Source organism: Colias eurytheme, chromosome 22 (genome assembly GCF_061535395.1).
Source record: "Colias eurytheme isolate Ceu_HAF_F1 chromosome 22, ilColEury1 Martin Lab GWU primary, whole genome shotgun sequence".
In the NCBI taxonomy this organism is placed as follows: Eukaryota; Metazoa; Arthropoda; class Insecta; order Lepidoptera; family Pieridae; genus Colias; species Colias eurytheme.
The window spans coordinates 1,435,280-1,453,897 of record NC_143001.1 but is presented as its reverse complement, the minus strand read 5'-3'; the positions used below and the strand labels follow the sequence as shown (position 1 = coordinate 1,453,897).

At 38.2% G+C, this 18,618-nt stretch overlaps 2 protein-coding genes and 1 non-coding gene across 3 annotated transcripts in view; 2 read left to right on the top strand and 1 right to left on the bottom strand.

Moving 5' to 3' along the window:
* The first annotated feature begins 1,353 nt into the window (after positions 1-1,353).
* TRNAL-CAG (transfer RNA leucine (anticodon CAG)) lies at positions 1,354-1,437 on the top strand. The gene has a single exon. It is a non-coding gene; the product is annotated as a tRNA-Leu (tRNA).
* Positions 1,438-2,323: 886 nt separating this feature from the next.
* Pgls (6-phosphogluconolactonase) lies at positions 2,324-4,148 on the top strand. The gene is made up of 4 exons (XM_090114977.1): positions 2,324-2,483; positions 2,793-2,993; positions 3,330-3,610; positions 3,981-4,148. The coding sequence occupies exons 1-4, from the start codon at positions 2,366-2,368 to the stop codon at positions 4,080-4,082; spliced, it is 702 nt and encodes a 233-aa protein (XP_089971103.1). The 5' UTR covers positions 2,324-2,365; the 3' UTR covers positions 4,083-4,148.
* A 1,247-nt stretch (positions 4,149-5,395) lies between these two features.
* Positions 5,396-18,618, bottom strand: part of LOC149898539 (protein lingerer-like) — a 33,216-nt gene continuing 19,993 nt past the window's right edge. The window contains exons 19-29 of the mRNA XM_090114858.1: positions 17,336-17,446; positions 16,760-16,847; positions 16,178-16,332; positions 15,399-15,500; positions 13,890-13,970; positions 13,296-13,407; positions 12,921-13,024; positions 12,474-12,587; positions 11,354-11,389; positions 9,662-9,752; positions 5,396-6,583 (exon numbers count right to left, since the gene is read on the bottom strand). Coding sequence (XP_089970984.1) covers positions 9,666-9,752; positions 11,354-11,389; positions 12,474-12,587; positions 12,921-13,024; positions 13,296-13,407; positions 13,890-13,970; positions 15,399-15,500; positions 16,178-16,332; positions 16,760-16,847; positions 17,336-17,446 — 990 coding nt within the window. The 3' untranslated portion in view covers positions 5,396-6,583; positions 9,662-9,665. The remainder of the gene's footprint in view (positions 6,584-9,661; positions 9,753-11,353; positions 11,390-12,473; positions 12,588-12,920; positions 13,025-13,295; positions 13,408-13,889; positions 13,971-15,398; positions 15,501-16,177; positions 16,333-16,759; positions 16,848-17,335; positions 17,447-18,618) is intronic.

The following is an 18,618-nucleotide window of genomic DNA, read 5'->3' as shown; positions in this document are numbered from 1 at the left end:
GCAGTTAGTTAAAAATAATTGTGTGTTAGATCTGTCAGCAATTTCAGATATTTTTAGCTTCGAAATTGACACTAAAATGTATGAAATCAAGTAATCATCGGCTCAGTTATCTTGATGGTATTCAGAAATACTGTATTAATTGAAAAATACTCTTAACTAACTACATAGACAATAAAATTTCCTAAAATTATTAGTATTTCATATGTTTGTAAGATAAGTGGTTGATGGACAATCTGGTTTGAAAAATCACATATTTGAGCCAAACAGCGCACGGACCGCGTAAACCCTCTTAACTAATATTACGCCAGTTACGTCATCCGCAAATAATTTGACGGTCAACAACCGCGCTGTGGCGGTCGCACTTATCTTATATGCAGTAAGTACTTTCACTCGAAGAGTTATGCTTTATTACACGTTACGTTGTAACAAAATTACACGTTATGTATGGATTTTGTTTATGTTTTGTAAGTAACTGCATACTTCCTAATTCGATTATCAATTTTTTAATTAACATTCCTGAAATGTTTATAAACAAATTTACAAAACTTAGCATTCACAAACTGTGAAATCTCTACATTATTTATACCTATATAGACGTCTCTCTTGTAAGCGTAGCGCAATCAATATGCTCACATGCTTTACTGCTAAGCGCCATCTATTGAGCAATGACGCAATTTTTATATACGCCATCTAGCGTTGAATAGCTGGAGGCTGAATTTTCTTTAATTCGATTTTATTTAAAAGTTTTTAACTTCTCTTTTAATGTTAACCTTTTTATTAACACAAAAATTAACTAGTTTCAATATATTATATAATATTATGTTATGTTCTAGTTTCAATTATAAACATAATTAATATTTTTATTAGTTTTTTTTTTTCGCAGTGACAAATAAAAATTAAGATAATTTGTATAGTATTCTTATATTTACTGGAAATTTACTAAATTTATGTTCTATGCTATATATTTAAATTTATGTTATATATTTAAATTCTATGCTTTACTTAGCATAATTCAATAATCACAATTAAAAACTTAAAAAAAACATCGAGGCTTACTCTCAGGAGTAGCCTTTTTAATGATGATTGAAATGAAATGAAAAATGAATGATTATACAATTCATTATAAAAATGTATGCAATAAATTTGTGAGTATCCAATATTATACTAAAATATAGGTAAGTAATAACTAGTCACAAATCATATTAAAAATTATTTTTTTATCTTAGCTTAATACAATAGTTAGTGTAATCATGGACGAATAATGGTGTAATTTTGCAAAGTTGAATAAACAGAGGTAGTTAGACAATTACAAAAAAGACAATGGCTATAATAAATTTTGAACCAATATCACAAGTCAGGATGGCCGAGCGGTCTAAGGCGCTGCGTTCAGGTCGCAGTCCACTTCTGTGGGCGTGGGTTCGAATCCCACTTCTGACAAATGTTTAATTTTGTTAATTAGAAAAAATGCAGCTGCCTTAAGCACTTAAGAAGAGGCATACAAATTTTTAAAACTATCAAAAACATAAATTAAATTTAACATCCTAGCAATGACTAAGGTTTTTTTTTTCATATATGTTATTAATAGGCTTGATAAGGGTATTAAGTGCGATATTCTTAAATGGGAAATAGCAAGCACCCAAATAAGGAATGCATTATGGGTTTGGTAATGAATAATAATTATTAAAAAATATTTGTCCATAGTTAAAAACCTCCTTCATTTCACTAATAATTAATGTATTGCTGTTTGATTGCTTATTTTATTTATTATCATCTTTCTAGAGATCTAATAGGTTTATTTATCTAGTCTCATATTTGAAATATTCTATATCATTATTACAATATAATTACAAAGGTTCCTTTAGTATGGTCTACATAAAAAAGTAAGTTTAATGAGAAACAAAATAATTAAGTATAAAAATACTAGCGGTCCGCCCCGGCTTCGCCCGTGGTACATATGAAAAATAGATGTTGGCCGATTCTCAGACTTACCCGATATGCACAGAAAATTTCATGAGAATCGGTCCACCCGTTTCGGAGGAGTATGCAGACTAACATTGTGGCACGAGAATTTTATATATAAGATTTAAATTTATTTATATCAAAATGTTCATATATGAGTAATGAGACAATGACAGGAGAGCAAATGCAAAATAATTGCAGTAATAATACTAAAAAATATGAAGTCATGTCGTTATAAAAAAATATCCATTTTTTATTGAATATGACAATGACAATTGACATTAAACTTGTGTAAATTTGACATTGAAATAACCTCTTGAAGTCTTGATGAAGTTCTGTAACATTATCAGTGCAATTATTTTTGTTTATTTCATATTTTTGAGTAGTGAGTACTAGAGTTTCAAGCATGACGACTATCAAAGTTGCAAATGAACAAGAAATCATTAAGAAACTATCCTCTTATGTAGAGAAAATTTCAAATGACGCTATTCATAACCGCGGAAAGTTTTTCGTCGGCTTATCCGGTAAAGTAAAAAAAATAACTAAATTACCACTTACACCACATTTTTAATCTCATAGAAAATTTCATCGTTAAACATTAGCTATTATATAATGCCAGCTACCTAAAATATCATGTGCATAAATTAAGAATTAATTAAAACGTAAAGTAAAATGCAGCCTTGATTACTAATATGAAAACTTCAGTTCAAGGTTTTATAATATTTTTAACAGTAATAGAGAGTATATTTCATAAACAGTTTTCTATTTTAGGTGGTTCAGTCTTGAACATAGAGAACAACAGTGTATATTTCATAAACAATTTTCTATTTTAGGTGGTTCAGTCTTGAAATATTTATGTGAAGGACTCCCCCAAGTGAACACAGATTGGTCCAAATGGGTTCTAGCATTTTGTGATGAAAGAGTTGTGCCAGAGGATAGTGAAGATTCCACCTTTGGAGTATATAAAAGAGGATTGATTCCAAAAACTATGTTAAATGAAAGTCAATTTATTACTATTAAACAGGGTGTTAGTGGTAAGAATTGAAATGCAATCTTATTGGATACAAATAAATAAAATAAATCTATCTGCACACTTAGTTTTGAACAACTGCACCAAATTGAATATTTTTCTGTTGTGATTAGTTACTATAGTCAGGACACAGATAAAAAAAGAAAACAAAACTAATGGGAAAATCCCCAAAAGCAAAGCTTGTATCTTATACATATTATAAAACTTAATGACCACTTCTTCTGTACTAACATTATTAACTGAACAAATCTTAAATGAAATCATTTTCAGTCTTCATTTGAAACAATAATATACTACATATAAACATACAAACCAATACATTCACATCTTATTATTTCAGCTGAAGAAGCAGCCAAAGACTACACTGAGAAACTGACAAGCGCATTCAACAGTGAAAACTATCAATTTGACTTGCTACTCCTAGGAATGGGTCCTGATGGTCACACATGTTCTCTCTTCCCAAACCATCCCCTACTAAACGAAACTACTTTGAAAGTAGCGTCTATAATTGATTCACCGAAACCTCCCCCAGCCAGAATTACGCTAACTTACCCTGTTATTAATAATGCTAGGAATTGTATTTATGCAGTGAGTGGTGCGGGGAAAGCTGATATGGTTAAAGTAAGTATTGGCTTGATGTAGTAATGAAAATGATTGAAAAAAATGATGTCTCTATTTACAGGCAGTGAGCATTTTAGCCTAAGCAATCCAAAATAAATGTATGTCATATGTGTAGAATTTTTATATTTTACTTCTGAAAATTGTTTCCCTATTTAATATTTTAACTTTTACTGATTTTGATCTAACTTGTTCTTTTGATCAGCTCATTTATAGTTGTTAAATTATAAAAGTTAATATACAATATCTGAATATAGCTATCATATTTTCATCCCGATATTCTTTGACCTAAAAACCAAGTAACTTCCAAAATTTTGATCTCAAATCTCAGAATCCTTTACGAAATCGGCTAAAATTCGATCTTATTTTTCAGAGAATACTAAAAGACAAGAAAGATTTACCGGCCGCGCGGGTGAAACCAACACACGGATCAGTATATTGGATTGTAGACGCGGCCGCCGCTATACATTTATAATAATATATTTAGATAATTTAGGAATCATTCCAGACGATTTGTGCCTTATTTTTTAAATATTTTTGTCTTAAGTGACATATCACACTAGCGGATTGCGAGCGGTTTCAAAGCGGAGCGGGTGCGCAACGAATACGTTGCGGTTGCGCAGCGAATTCGTTGCGGACGCGTGGCAGATGCGCAACGTTTACGTCGCAGTCATGTACACTCATTAACAAAATGGAATCCGTGCTGGTTGTTACTTATAACTTGTGATAGTATAATAATTATGAGATCATTATTTTTTACGAGTTTCATAACATGTTAATGTTTAGGGTATTGTTTTATCTATTAAATCTTGGTCGAAATGCAATCAGATAACTTAATTGCTCATTAAGAAAGTTCATTAGTGAAATAAATGTTAAAGCTCCTTAACTAAAACAGGGCTATCTTATTATTAGATAAATAGCAGTGAATAGAAAATTTTATCAAGCAACCAGCAACTCACTATCACTTTGCTCATAATTAGGTTCACAAAATCTCTTTATAACATACGTTGCTATGGGAGAGATTATACTGGTCAGTCGTTACATACTTTTGGAATGTATGGTACATTCTAAAAGTCCTAGTAATTCAATTTTATAGCACCTTTTTTTAACAACTCCAGTTGTTATTACATCTTTAGTTAACTGTTAAGTAAGTGCATTTCCACAGTACGGTTAAAAAAGTGAGTGCTACAGAAACGATGGAAATATTGAATGGAAGTTAGGCAAGGCGGAAGGGCTGGCTTTTGTGCGAGAGTATACAAAATGACGCGTCCGCAACGAATTCGCTGCGCAACCGCGGCGTGTTCGTTGCGCGCCCGCAACGTATTCGTTGCGCACCCGCTCCGCTTTGAAACCGCTCGCAATCCGCTAGTGTGATATGTCACTTAGACTTAAATGAGGTATACCTCAGTAAGGCTAATCTTTATATTTGTTATTTTTAACACTAAGTGTATTTAAATTGACTATGTTTAAGATTTAAAGTGCTTAGTGATTTATGGTGACTATTTGGGTTGTTAAAGGTTTGGAAATGCAGTGTTTTACATTCCTGTTGCATACATTTTGTGTTTTATTGAGTGTTTCATTTCTTGCATTATTATAAAAGATTTAATTAAATTAATATCGATATCTGTTCAGCAGTGTATAATATAAATAACAGTATCAAGTATTATATCATACTTTTCAATTTATATTCTTCTCGTAAAATATTTACTCATTGCAACATGTAATTATTCTGTATTCTGTGTTTGTATAACTATACATAGATATAGGGTAATGAATAAAACGAAATAGTCTTGTTCCAATATGTGTATTTCCCTCACTCTCAAATGCCCGCGAGATCAACAGCATTCTTCACAATAAAAAAGACCTCGACTATTTTACGGTACTGTTACATTACAATTAACCACCTACGACACTTTACTTTTTTAATACAATTAATATTATATGTAATTACAAAAAGTCTGTCAACTAAATACAAAATATTCGGCGCGCATAGCGCACCAAACGCTTACACATATACATATTTTATAAAGATAACATATACATAGCACTACCGTTAATTTATATAAAAAAATTGTAACCTAACGGAGCGGACTTAGCGTAAATGAGAAAACGTCAGGCGCGTCGCGGCTCACCCGCCCACACGCGGCAACACGCGGCAACACGCGGCAACACGCGGCGGGCAAGCGCACTAACATAATCAGAAATTAAATACTAACCTAATCTAATCTCGCGATTCAACGCTTATGTAGGACAAAAAAAATATATGAACGCAACGCGCCGACGCTAATACACTAGGAATTTTAAAAGAAAACTTTTTTTATAAACATAGCATTTTCCATTCAATTTCCTTTCATTTTATTTTACAATATCAGTTATACAGTTTTTTAAATACACGAAGGCATCTGTTACGTAACAAAACGGACCGGTCCAACAACACTTGTATTACGCGCACACGCTCGCTGACGCGTGTGACGCACTAACACGCGTCACACGCGTCATAAACGGCATTCACGCGCAAACCACATTTTATACACGCCGCGACGCGCCAAATAATAAACGCGACGCATGAGACAATTTACAACATGATATCAAATAATTCTCTACAAATCGTTGCGACGCCGCGGCAAGTTTGCGCGCAAACGCATACAAAAAACACCAAATTAAAATCGCACAAGCGCAAATAAAATATATCGAAAACATTGCAATTTACCGACTGATTTACAATACGAATACGTGCGAACCGCGAGTACTATACAGTCCTGTTTAAATATAAATTCTGTGCGATGCGCATAGAGTTGAATTTCCCTCGTGTTGTTGTTACAGCGCACCGAGGCACGTATTCTGTGTTCGCAGTGTTGTTGTTGCGCAGTGTTGTTGTTGTTACGCGTAAACACAAGTGTGTGTGAACGCGTGTCAATTGACTGGTTGTGTGTGGCTGGCGCCCTATATACAGTGTCGAATGACCGTTGTTAACTCCTGTGGACAACAATAATAATTTATTAGGACAATAATTGCACGAAAAATTAAGATGTTGAAAGAAATTCATAATAAGTAAAAAAGGCCAAATTTACTATTTTCAATTTAACTAGACAGTGAAAAGAAAACTTGTTTCAAATTTTCGCTTTTTAGATTTTAAATTGAATATTTGAAAATTTCATCAGAAATCACGTGGCGGGATTCGAACCCGCGATTTTCGGCTTATTGTGGCTTATGCGACGTTAAGCTTGGGTAGTTTCAGCTTTGAGTGTTCCTACGCCTTTTTTTCTTTTCACACACTATAGGCACTCGACGCGGACGTCGAGTTATGCCCGTATAATATTATAACTACAAGTATTCGATGTATGAAACATTTATTGAAGGAGTTATAGATAACCTTATTTCGTGGTAGTGTTGTTCCACGTCTATTGTATTGCTTCGTACAATTTTTAAAACGAGAATTTTAAATTTTTAAATCGTACAATAAACATTTGTTGACGTCGTCAAACACCGTTAATTAATCCTGTAGCAAAAGAAGAATTTTATTTGAATCTAGCTTCTGCCCACGACTTTGTACGTGCATCCCCGTGTTTCCCCGTTCCCGCAAGAATTTCGGGAAATTCTTTCTTAGCGGATGCTTACGTCCTAACATCTACCTGCATGTCAAATTTCAGCCCGATACGTCCAGTGGATTGGGCTGTGCGTTGATAGATCACTGTATCAGTCACCTTTGAGTTTTATATATATAGATATATATATATAGATATATATATATAGATAATAAATAAGATAAAGTAGGTACCGCACCAGTTACTGTACCGTACCGTACCGTAGTACCGGCCGCTCCGCTCTCCTGCACACACACACACAGTACGTACCGCACTAGTTGGGCGCCCAGTAGGACTGCGAGTAGGCCGGCTTGCTGCCGCCCGCCTTGCCTCCTGCACACACACACACAGTACGTACCGCACTAGTTGGGCGCCCAGTAGGACTGCGAGTAGGCCGGCTTGCTGCCGCCCGCCTTGCCTCCTGCACACACACACACAGTACGTACCGCACTAGTTGGGCGCCCAGTAGGACTGCGAGTAGGCCGGCTTGCTGCCGCCCGCCTTGCCTCCTGCACACACACACACAGTACGTACCGCACTAGTTGGGCGCCCAGTAGGACTGCGAGTAGGCCGGCTTGCTGCCGCCCGCCTTGCCTCCTGCACACACACACACAGTACGTACCGCACTAGTTGGGCGCCCAGTAGGACTGCGAGTAGGCCGGCTTGCTGCCGCCCGCCTTGCCTCCTGCACACACACACACAGTACGTACCGCACTAGTTGGGCGCCCAGTAGGACTGCGAGTAGGCCGGCTTGCTGCCGCCCGCCTTGCCTCCTGCACACACACACACAGTACGTACCGCACTAGTTGGGCGCCCAGTAGGACTGCGAGTAGGCCGGCTTGCTGCCGCCCGCCTTGCCTCCTGCACACACACACACAGTACGTACCGCACTAGTTGGGCGCCCAGTAGGACTGCGAGTAGGCCGGCTTGCTGCCGCCCGCCTTGCCTCCTGCACACACACACACAGTACGTACCGCACTAGTTGGGCGCCCAGTAGGACTGCGAGTAGGCCGGCTTGCTGCCGCCCGCCTTGCCTCCTGCACACACACACACAGTACGTACCGCACTAGTTGGGCGCCCAGTAGGACTGCGAGTAGGCCGGCTTGCTGCCGCCCGCCTTGCCTCCTGCACACACACACACAGTACGTACCGCACTAGTTGGGCGCCCAGTAGGACTGCGAGTAGGCCGGCTTGCTGCCGCCCGCCTTGCCTCCTGCACACACACACACAGTACGTACCGCACTAGTTGGGCGCCCAGTAGGACTGCGAGTAGGCCGGCTTGCTGCCGCCCGCCTTGCCTCCTGCACACACACACACAGTACGTACCGCACTAGTTGGGCGCCCAGTAGGACTGCGAGTAGGCCGGCTTGCTGCCGCCCGCCTTGCCTCCTGCACACACACACACAGTACGTACCGCACTAGTTGGGCGCCCAGTAGGACTGCGAGTAGGCCGGCTTGCTGCCGCCCGCCTTGCCTCCTGCACACACACACACAGTACGTACCGCACTAGTTGGGCGCCCAGTAGGACTGCGAGTAGGCCGGCTTGCTGCCGCCCGCCTTGCCTCCTGCACACACACACACAGTACGTACCGCACTAGTTGGGCGCCCAGTAGGACTGCGAGTAGGCCGGCTTGCTGCCGCCCGCCTTGCCTCCTGCACACACACACACAGTACGTACCGCACTAGTTGGGCGCCCAGTAGGACTGCGAGTAGGCCGGCTTGCTGCCGCCCGCCTTGCCTCCTGCACACACACACACAGTACGTACCGCACTAGTTGGGCGCCCAGTAGGACTGCGAGTAGGCCGGCTTGCTGCCGCCCGCCTTGCCTCCTGCACACACACACACAGTACGTACCGCACTAGTTGGGCGCCCAGTAGGACTGCGAGTAGGCCGGCTTGCTGCCGCCCGCCTTGCCTCCTGCACACACACACACAGTACGTACCGCACTAGTTGGGCGCCCAGTAGGACTGCGAGTAGGCCGGCTTGCTGCCGCCCGCCTTGCCTCCTGCACACACACACACAGTACGTACCGCACTAGTTGGGCGCCCAGTAGGACTGCGAGTAGGCCGGCTTGCTGCCGCCCGCCTTGCCTCCTGCACACACACACACAGTACGTACCGCACTAGTTGGGCGCCCAGTAGGACTGCGAGTAGGCCGGCTTGCTGCCGCCCGCCTTGCCTCCTGCACACACACACACAGTACGTACCGCACTAGTTGGGCGCCCAGTAGGACTGCGAGTAGGCCGGCTTGCTGCCGCCCGCCTTGCCTCCTGCACACACACACACAGTACGTACCGCACTAGTTGGGCGCCCAGTAGGACTGCGAGTAGGCCGGCTTGCTGCCGCCCGCCTTGCCTCCTGCACACACACACACAGTACGTACCGCACTAGTTGGGCGCCCAGTAGGACTGCGAGTAGGCCGGCTTGCTGCCGCCCGCCTTGCCTCCTGCACACACACACACAGTACGTACCGCACTAGTTGGGCGCCCAGTAGGACTGCGAGTAGGCCGGCTTGCTGCCGCCCGCCTTGCCGCCCGCCGCGCGACCGCCCGCTCCGCTCTCCTGCACATATACATACTATTATACATACTATCACTACATAGTATAAAACAAAGTCACTTTATCTGTCCCTATGTATGCCTAAATCTTTATAACAACGCATATTTATATCATACTAGCGGTCCGCCCCGGCTTCGCCCGTGGTACCTACATGTATAAACTATCCTATCTCTCAAGTCGGATCGAACTGCATATGGCGTGCGAATTTTATTATAATCGGTTAAGTGGTTTAGGAGTCCATTGAGGACAAACATTGTGACACGAGATTTAGATATATTAAGATATACATTATACATACTATAAAAAATGGCTTATTTGTTCGGTATCCTTAAGAGTCGTGAACCTGACTCGCTTTTAAACTTTCTTTAAAAAAATGTTAGATAGTAGTAGATAGATAATTCAAAGGAAAGATTTTAGTGTATAATTTAAGACAACACGACCGGAAAGCTTGTTATAATATATATACTATCTAGCTGAACCCGAGATATAAAAATATAATTATAACACTCAAGTTGGCTTTATAAATTAACAAACTCCTACATCGATTCAGTAGTTTATAATTATATTGGGGGAAATACAGAGCTATTCTAATATTAAAAATTAAAAATGACAGTCACAATTCTCTAGCAATATTACTCGTATAAAAATTTCACAATTAATAAAAAAAATAGTTCTGGTTTCTGATAACAGTTTGTATAAAATTAACAGAACAATATATTAATACTTTCTTTGTTATCAATAATTATATTTTAACACACCTATTTTAGTAAAAAGACACAAACAGATAATTTAAAAAATCAAAATCCAAAATTTAATCTTAAAATCAATTAAACTATTTTATTCTAACAGGCTTTATATATATATTAGTAAGGCACAACAATATAAAATATCACATGAGTTTCGCAAAAATACATAATATTAAATAAATATTATGATTATAACTAAAACATGCTTAACTGACCAAGGCGGGTAACATTTATTATACAAGATATATAATAAATAATAAAATACACATATAAAACGTATATAGCGAACACAGTGCAGATATATAAATAACTAGCGGTCCGCCCCGGCTTCGCCCGTGGTACATAATATTTATGTTTTCTCTACATAAAAACCATCCTCGTACTTCAAGGAATATAATAAAAAAAGAATTATCGAAATCGGTTCAGCCGTTCTAAAGTTATGCGCTTACCAACACATTTTGCGATTCATTTTTATATATAAGATATGGGTTTTGTTGTGGTTAAAAACTCAGTAAAGTTTTGATCAAAATTATAGCATAAATTCTTTATTTGGCTAAATAGAAACATTGCTAAAATAGACACAATTAACCTGAATCTTTTTGAGTATTTTTATTGTAAAAATAAATAGCACCATAGGCTTTAAAATATTCCAAAAGTACTATCATTATTTACTCAAAAAAAATGTGAATAACCAAAACCGCACACTTCTCAAAATCATTCCCGATTTAAGCCAAATTCTTAAAAAAATGCTGAAAAAATTAATTATAAATATTTTGCACATTTTTATTACTATTTTCAACCACAACAACATACACATACGGTGAGCGAACATAAACATATATTTGATAGATAACTTACCCGCCTATTATGACTACTGTTCACCCGTACATCCATCTACAAACGAAAGCAAATTCTAACTTTTGTAATTAAAATAATATAAAAAAAAAAACAAAACACTATTTTTACATGCATATGTGTATGTGTTAGATGTTTGTGTGTGTGTGATTTTTTATTGTTTTTCGATTATATGAACTTTTAATACTAAATGTAATTGCATGATCGTAATGTTTGATCTATGATTAAATAATGAACGACAAAAAATGTACTGGTAAAAAATTAAGTTTAAAGCAATGATTCTACAAATAAATTACTTATTGAATATTCGTTCATTTATTAAAGTATTTAAAAAAGATGTTTAAGTCGAAGTGTTCATGCGTTTTTATCTGTGCTAGATATTGTTTGGACATGCAAACGGGAAGTATATTTGTTTTACAGTATTTGATGTTGAATATTATAGTCTTTGTTCAGTACTTCAGGACATCGAGATTTTTATCTGTGTGGTTAATTTTTGACAAATTGCAATTACGACTGTAACTTTGTTCTTTAATGAGGTATATTGTAAAATTTACTGGATTTGTATATTGTGACAGTTTGGTGTTGTGCTGCGCTGCCTGTGTCATGCAATGTTACGTGTTGTGTAATCTTGTGTCGTGTATATCGTGTCGTAGTATAGTATAGTGCGGTGTGGTGTTGTCGTATCGTGTAGTATAACATCGCATGCGATATAGTGTCGTGTCATTTATCGTGTATCGTGTGACGTATCGTATTACGTATGGTATTGTTTTACATGTTGCACGTTATGTCGTATCGCAGCATCGTGACACCTATTATAGTGTGTAATGTGTTATATTATGTGTATATTGTATCGCAAGTCGTATCGTGTCGTATATAGTGTCACGTATCGTGTTTCTACTGTCGCATGTCTACTATCGTGCGTCTAGCTATCTATCTTATCGCATCATGTCATATATATCGTGTCGTGTCCCTTACTACTATTATCGTGTTGTCGTATCGTGTCTGTGTCGTGTGCTATATCGTGTGCTGTGTCCTGTGCTATGTCGTGTGCTATATCGTATCGTATCGTGTGCTGTGTCGTGTGCTGTATCGTATCGTGTCGCATGTCGTGTCGTGTGCTGACCTGGTGCTGCGGGTGGTGGTGCGGGTGGTGGTGCGGCGGCGCGGGGATGTACAGGTGCGAGGCGGCGCCGAACGGCGGCGGCGTGCCGCTGTGGAACCCGGCCTTCTCGTAGCTCTGCAATGCCACAGAATACATACTAATATTATAAATGCGAAAGTAACTCTGTCTGTCTGTCTGTCTGTTACTCAATCACGCCATAACTACTGAACCAATTGGCATGAAATTTGGTATAGAGATATTTTGATATCCGAGAAAGGACATAGGATAGGTTTTATCCAGGAAATCCTACGGGAACGGGTTATCCGGGAAAATGATGTAATCCCGGAAATCCCACGGGAACGGGAACTATGCGGGTTTTTCTTTGACTGCGCGGGCGAAGCCGCGGGCGGAAACCTAGTTACCTATAATATTAACAAACATTTGATCCGAAGTTCATCTCATACTCACGTTAACCTTGTTGAGCGCGACATGCGGTTTGCCGTACATCGCGTTACTGAGATCTGCCGTCGCGGCGCCCGCTGATTTAGTCGCTGTGCCCGTGTACGGACCGCCTGCAATTGCAGTAATTTTTGTTATTTGTGTATTTTATTTCTTTACGAATAATTTGTTTTTATACCGAGGCAGTTTTAGTCTTTAATTTCTGCCTATTCCGTTGTTGGTTGTTGTTGAATAAAAGGCAATTAGAAGAATAATATATATTTATAATAAATATATGATTTTACATTGTTAATTTATAGACGAGTGTACAGAGCTAGGTTGGATAGCGATATATTTATAAAGCATTTGAATGCCATAAAACCAAAAATATAAATTTCAACATACCAGGTTTATAAGTATCTTGCGCGTCATAAGGCGGCTGCTGTTGCTGTGAATAAGCAGATACTTTCCCACCGCCTGACACACCCACACCGCCTACACTTGAACCGCCTCCGTACTAGAAAATAAACTATAATTAACATTGGAATAATAATTTAATATTATTATAAAACTATAATATTGTCATCTAAAAACAAAGTGAAGGGTTTGAGTCCCGCCTCGTGATCGAATTTTTTCTATCACTACATAGTATAAAACAAAGTCGCTTTCTCTGTCCCTATGTACCTTTGTATGCTTTAATCTTCAAAACTACGCAACAGATTTTGATGCGGTTTTTTTAATAGATAGAGTGATTCAAGAGGAAGGTTTTAGTATATAATTTATTAGGTTTTAGCCAATGCGGGCGAAGCCGCGAGCGGTAAGCTAGTTCTTTATAAATTTATATATTATAAAGCATTTAAATGCCATACAACCAAAAATATCAAATTCATTTTAAAACCTTTCAAGCCATTCAACATATTTATGTAAAATTTGCAAGTATTGTAGGTTAGATAATAACAGATCATAGAATAAATAGATCTTTTTTAGTAAAATACTCACCGTTGGATAGACACCATACTGGTACGTCGTTGGCGGCGGTTGGTAGAAGTACGCATAGCCGGGCGGTAACGCCGCAGGAACCTGCGTAAATACGTTGTTTTGTGCGTTAATTTCACTTGTAATAATGCTTATACTAATTTCTTTACATACCTATAATAAAGCCAATGAAACAAGATAAATATATAAGGGCCGATTTTTCAATGCTTGGATAAAACTTATTCGTCGAATAATGTATAAAACTACCATTTTAAGAACATATTCTAATTGCTCGTATTTGACAGTTTACGTGACATTTTAATATTATCGTGTAATACTTTATAGGACGGATAAGTTTTATCCAAGCATCTAAAAATTGGCCCTAAATCAATCTACCAAGTAACGCTGCAATAGTGAGCGAACATTCTGTCAATATAATATGTTATGTTTATATTTCAGTCAGTCGTCAGAGGCTCGACAAATCCCGTCTTAAGGCAGTAACAATTGTAGAAAAATGACAGCGCTATATAGCTCGTCTAGCGGCATCACTTTCACACACTGGAATTAATACTGCTTAAAGACATTATAGTAACACACACCACATTCGTTATAATATTACAATTTGACTAATTTTTTACTTTCTTTATCTCGAATAGTTGGCCTTATTATAGATAATGAGATAATATAATATTTACGGCCGTTTGTTGTATTGACCGACGGCTAATGTGAGCGGTGTGTACCTCGCGATGCGGTTAGTCGCATTTAACAACTGCAAAACATCGCATCACGCATCATAAGATGCTCTTGTTCACAGTGAAGCAATTAAAGATAAAAGATTTAGTGTAGTTCATGAAATAATATGACTAATCAGTTAAATTTCCCTCAATAGACGGTATAACTGGACATGTTTCCTAGCTAACTCTCGCGTGGTACTCGAATAAAATTATTTGTACCAAACTTAAAGATTATTTAGGTAACAAACATCATTACATACATACTTATATACTGTCGCGTTTATACAGGGTGTCCCACTGTTGGTATACTAAGCTCAAAGGAGGTTATAGTTTTGCATACGTTGAGTACGTAAAAAATACTTAAAAAATTCCAGACGCATTTTTTTTTCAAATAGATGAATTCTTAGAACTCTTTGTGTACACCCCTAACAAGCAACCTGCTTAACTTTTCCACCCGCACGTGAGCTATCTTTTAAAATTGAGTTTTCACAGACAAAATGCCCACATTAGCGAAGCGCTATATGCTGGCTGCGCGAAATTAGAGAAGAAAACATGGATTTTAAGGAAAAATTTGTCAAAAAAATTTTAACGTAATTTTGTTGTTTAACTATTTTTTACGTGATCAGTGTATGCAAAACTACAAATCCCTTTGCGCTTAGTATACCGATAGTGGGACACCCTGTATAACTAGGTATTTGCCTTACATTATATCACGTTTACAAATCTCACCACACATATCGCATTCTCTTTATATTCACCCTAATTAACCTAAAAAACATATAAATAAACAAAAACTCACTTGTTGTGGTGAAGCGGCGTCTGTCCGTGGGAACCGCTCCGCCGCTCCCAAACCAAAAGTGCCACCGTCCCGACCGCCATAACCAACTTCGTAGTATCCACCCTGGAGAGATAATTTAACATTAATAAACGTATAATGAGTTTTCTAGTAGTTCAGACTAGTAGTCGTTACTGTTATTACATTAAAATAATATGTAGAGACACACTGAAATTTTATTTGGCAAAATATAATTATTAAGTTATAACTCCACAATACATTATGAAACGTTTGTAAACTACGTAGCAAAAATAGCATAGAAATTAAAATCAATATATTCATATGTGAGCAGAATTCTTTTCGAACTGTTGCATACTAATACGCGTATTTTTGCTAAGACAACAGCAAACGCGCTATCCACTACGACCTATGCTGCGTAGCCTAGACGTCGTATCGGCTACAAGCTAACACCAACGCTACGCCGTGTACCAAACACGCCCTATCGGCTACGAGTTAACACAAACGCTACGCCGTGTTGCAAACACGCCCTTTCTCCTACGAGCGCTCTATCCACAACGCAATCAGTTACATATTACACATGTACACCACCCAGCAGTGCTACGCCGCGTAGCCAACACGCCGAATCTGCTACGATCTTATTTTTACATTGAATTTACATGAATGCAGCGCTACGTCACGCTGTATCGGCTACATGTTCCGATACGCCGTGCGGTATCGGCTACAGACAATACTCGACAATGCTACGCCGCGTAGCCAACACGCTATCGGCTACGAGCACTCACCATATGATGCGGTAGCGTGCCTCGCATCAGCTGCTCGTCGTAGTACGTGCCGCCGCCGTAGAGCGCGCCGCCCGCGTAGCCGGCCGCACCGCCCGCTGTGCCCGCGGTCGTGTTACCCGTCGTCGATGATACGCCGCTGTTCACTGCGCCGCTTACTGGAATAATACCACAATATATACGTGTAGTAGGAAAAAAAAGACGGGTTGCACTCCAGGAGTGCCGGTAGAAGTGAAAACTTGATTATTAACGTTGAGCATGTTTGATATTTTGGTATCCGTCTTACGCTTTTTCGATCAGGTCACGTGTTTAAGATTTTATACCCATTACAGAAAAAGTGCTCAACGCCGCTAAGGAAGTTTTCACTTCAAAAATAACGGGCTAAAAAATGGCGACAAAAAGAAAAGTGGCATGCTATAGGACAGGCCTACGTCCAGCATTGGACGGAAAAAGGGCTTAAAAAAAAAGAAAAAGAATTGGATTATAATTTCAAACAATATGTTGATTTCCGCAATTTTTTTAACGATTCTATGAAACAATAGCATCATTTATCAAAAATACATAGAAATAACATAATATAATTACCGGTGGTTGTGACAACTTTAGCTGTGGACGTTTGTTGTGTCGTCGACGCACTCGTTAAACTATTGCTCGACGCTACTGAATTGTCATACTGAAAATAATTCACAAACAGTTAAATCTTGCATGTAAGTTTCTGTCCTTTGAAATTTAAATCGTTAAATCTTGCATGTAAGTTTCTGTCCTTTGAAATTTCAATCACAGTGACATTAAAACTGTTAAATAAATTTAAAATAAATGAAATATTATTTCATACGAAGACCGTCACTGGACGTATGAATAAATATAATTATCAATAAAAACTGTTACTTTTACTTAATTTATAAAAGTTCTTGTTATATCACTACATAATATAAAGCATAGTCGCTTTCCCTTTGTATGCTTAAATCTTAAAAAAACACAACGAGTTTTACGCGATTTTTTTTAATACATAGAGGGAATTTTCTACCAAGCCATCGATATCGGTATCGGTATCGCTGATTTTTTACTAAAAATATCCTATCGGCAAAATCATGTATCGTCACATCACTAGTTTTCACTATGAAAAATTTACTCAATTATCTAATATTTCAATATATTAACCTGTGGTTGGTCCTTATGTTTGGCTGGTAATTGTGAGGGTTGGTATGAGGCGTAGGGCGCTGCTGTGTATAGCGCTCCGCCGCCGTATACGCCCGCCGATGACGACGTTTGCTGGTACAAACAAACAAATTTATTTATTTATTCATGCTTTATTGTACATACACACCAGGGCAAACAAGCTTAGACCATAATTTTATACAATAATAACACACGGGCACATATGCACGAAAAAACGGCCTTATTGCTCAAGAACAAAATAGGTTTAGAAAAAAAAAAGCATTTAAAACTTCTATAATTGATTGTTTATGGTTTGAATATGATACACATGAAAGCTGGTTTCGATTTCACCGATAAAGATAAACAAAATGAAAAATCGGACAAATCATAGAAAAATAATTTCTTATTTGTCCGTTAATGAAATCGATCAGTTAAACACACATGAAATGAATTCAATTTAATTTGAACACAATGCACATACATATTTAAATTCTGAAATTGTCAAAAGAAAAGATGATAAAAGCGAAACCATAAAAAAGTAAAGCAAGAATACCCTAATTCACATTTAAATGACTACTACACATTTACAAATTTTCTAGTTCCACTTTAAGGGCCGATTTTTCAATGCTTGGATAAAACTTATTCGTCGAATAAATAATGTATAAAACTACCATTTTAAAAACGTATTCTAATTGCCTGTATTTGACAGTTTACGTGACATTTTAATAGTAACGTGTAGAGATAAACTACGATAACATGGCGCGCCCCTCCAAAATTCAAAACGTTTGAAAGTACATATTTGTGAAAGTATTTACAATGCACCACCAAGATTCACAACGCATGTGTGCGTAATGAGACGGCCGTCAAACAAAAACAAATCCACGGATTTGATGCTCGACTAGTCACGCTCTAATCGCTCATTATTATTAGTAATGGCGCTGCACTGACGTATTCTATGAAAACGACACGTGCGTTGTCTTGGGCGCTCGGCAACTTATGATTAGTTGACTAACAAATCTGGACGTAAAGTACTAAAGACGAATACGTACAACTACATACAAACTCCTTCGTAAGGATGTCACTACACACATTGAAACAGTAATTTGGAGGGGCGCGCCATGTTATCGTAGTTTATCTCTAATACTTTATTGGACGGATAAGTTTTATCCAAGAATTGAAAAATCGGCCCTTAGTTAACTACAGGAAAATGTGTGACCCTTGTAAATCCATCCAATCGTTACCAATTGAACAGATCGGCTGAAGTCACGACATTGTCGCACGACATT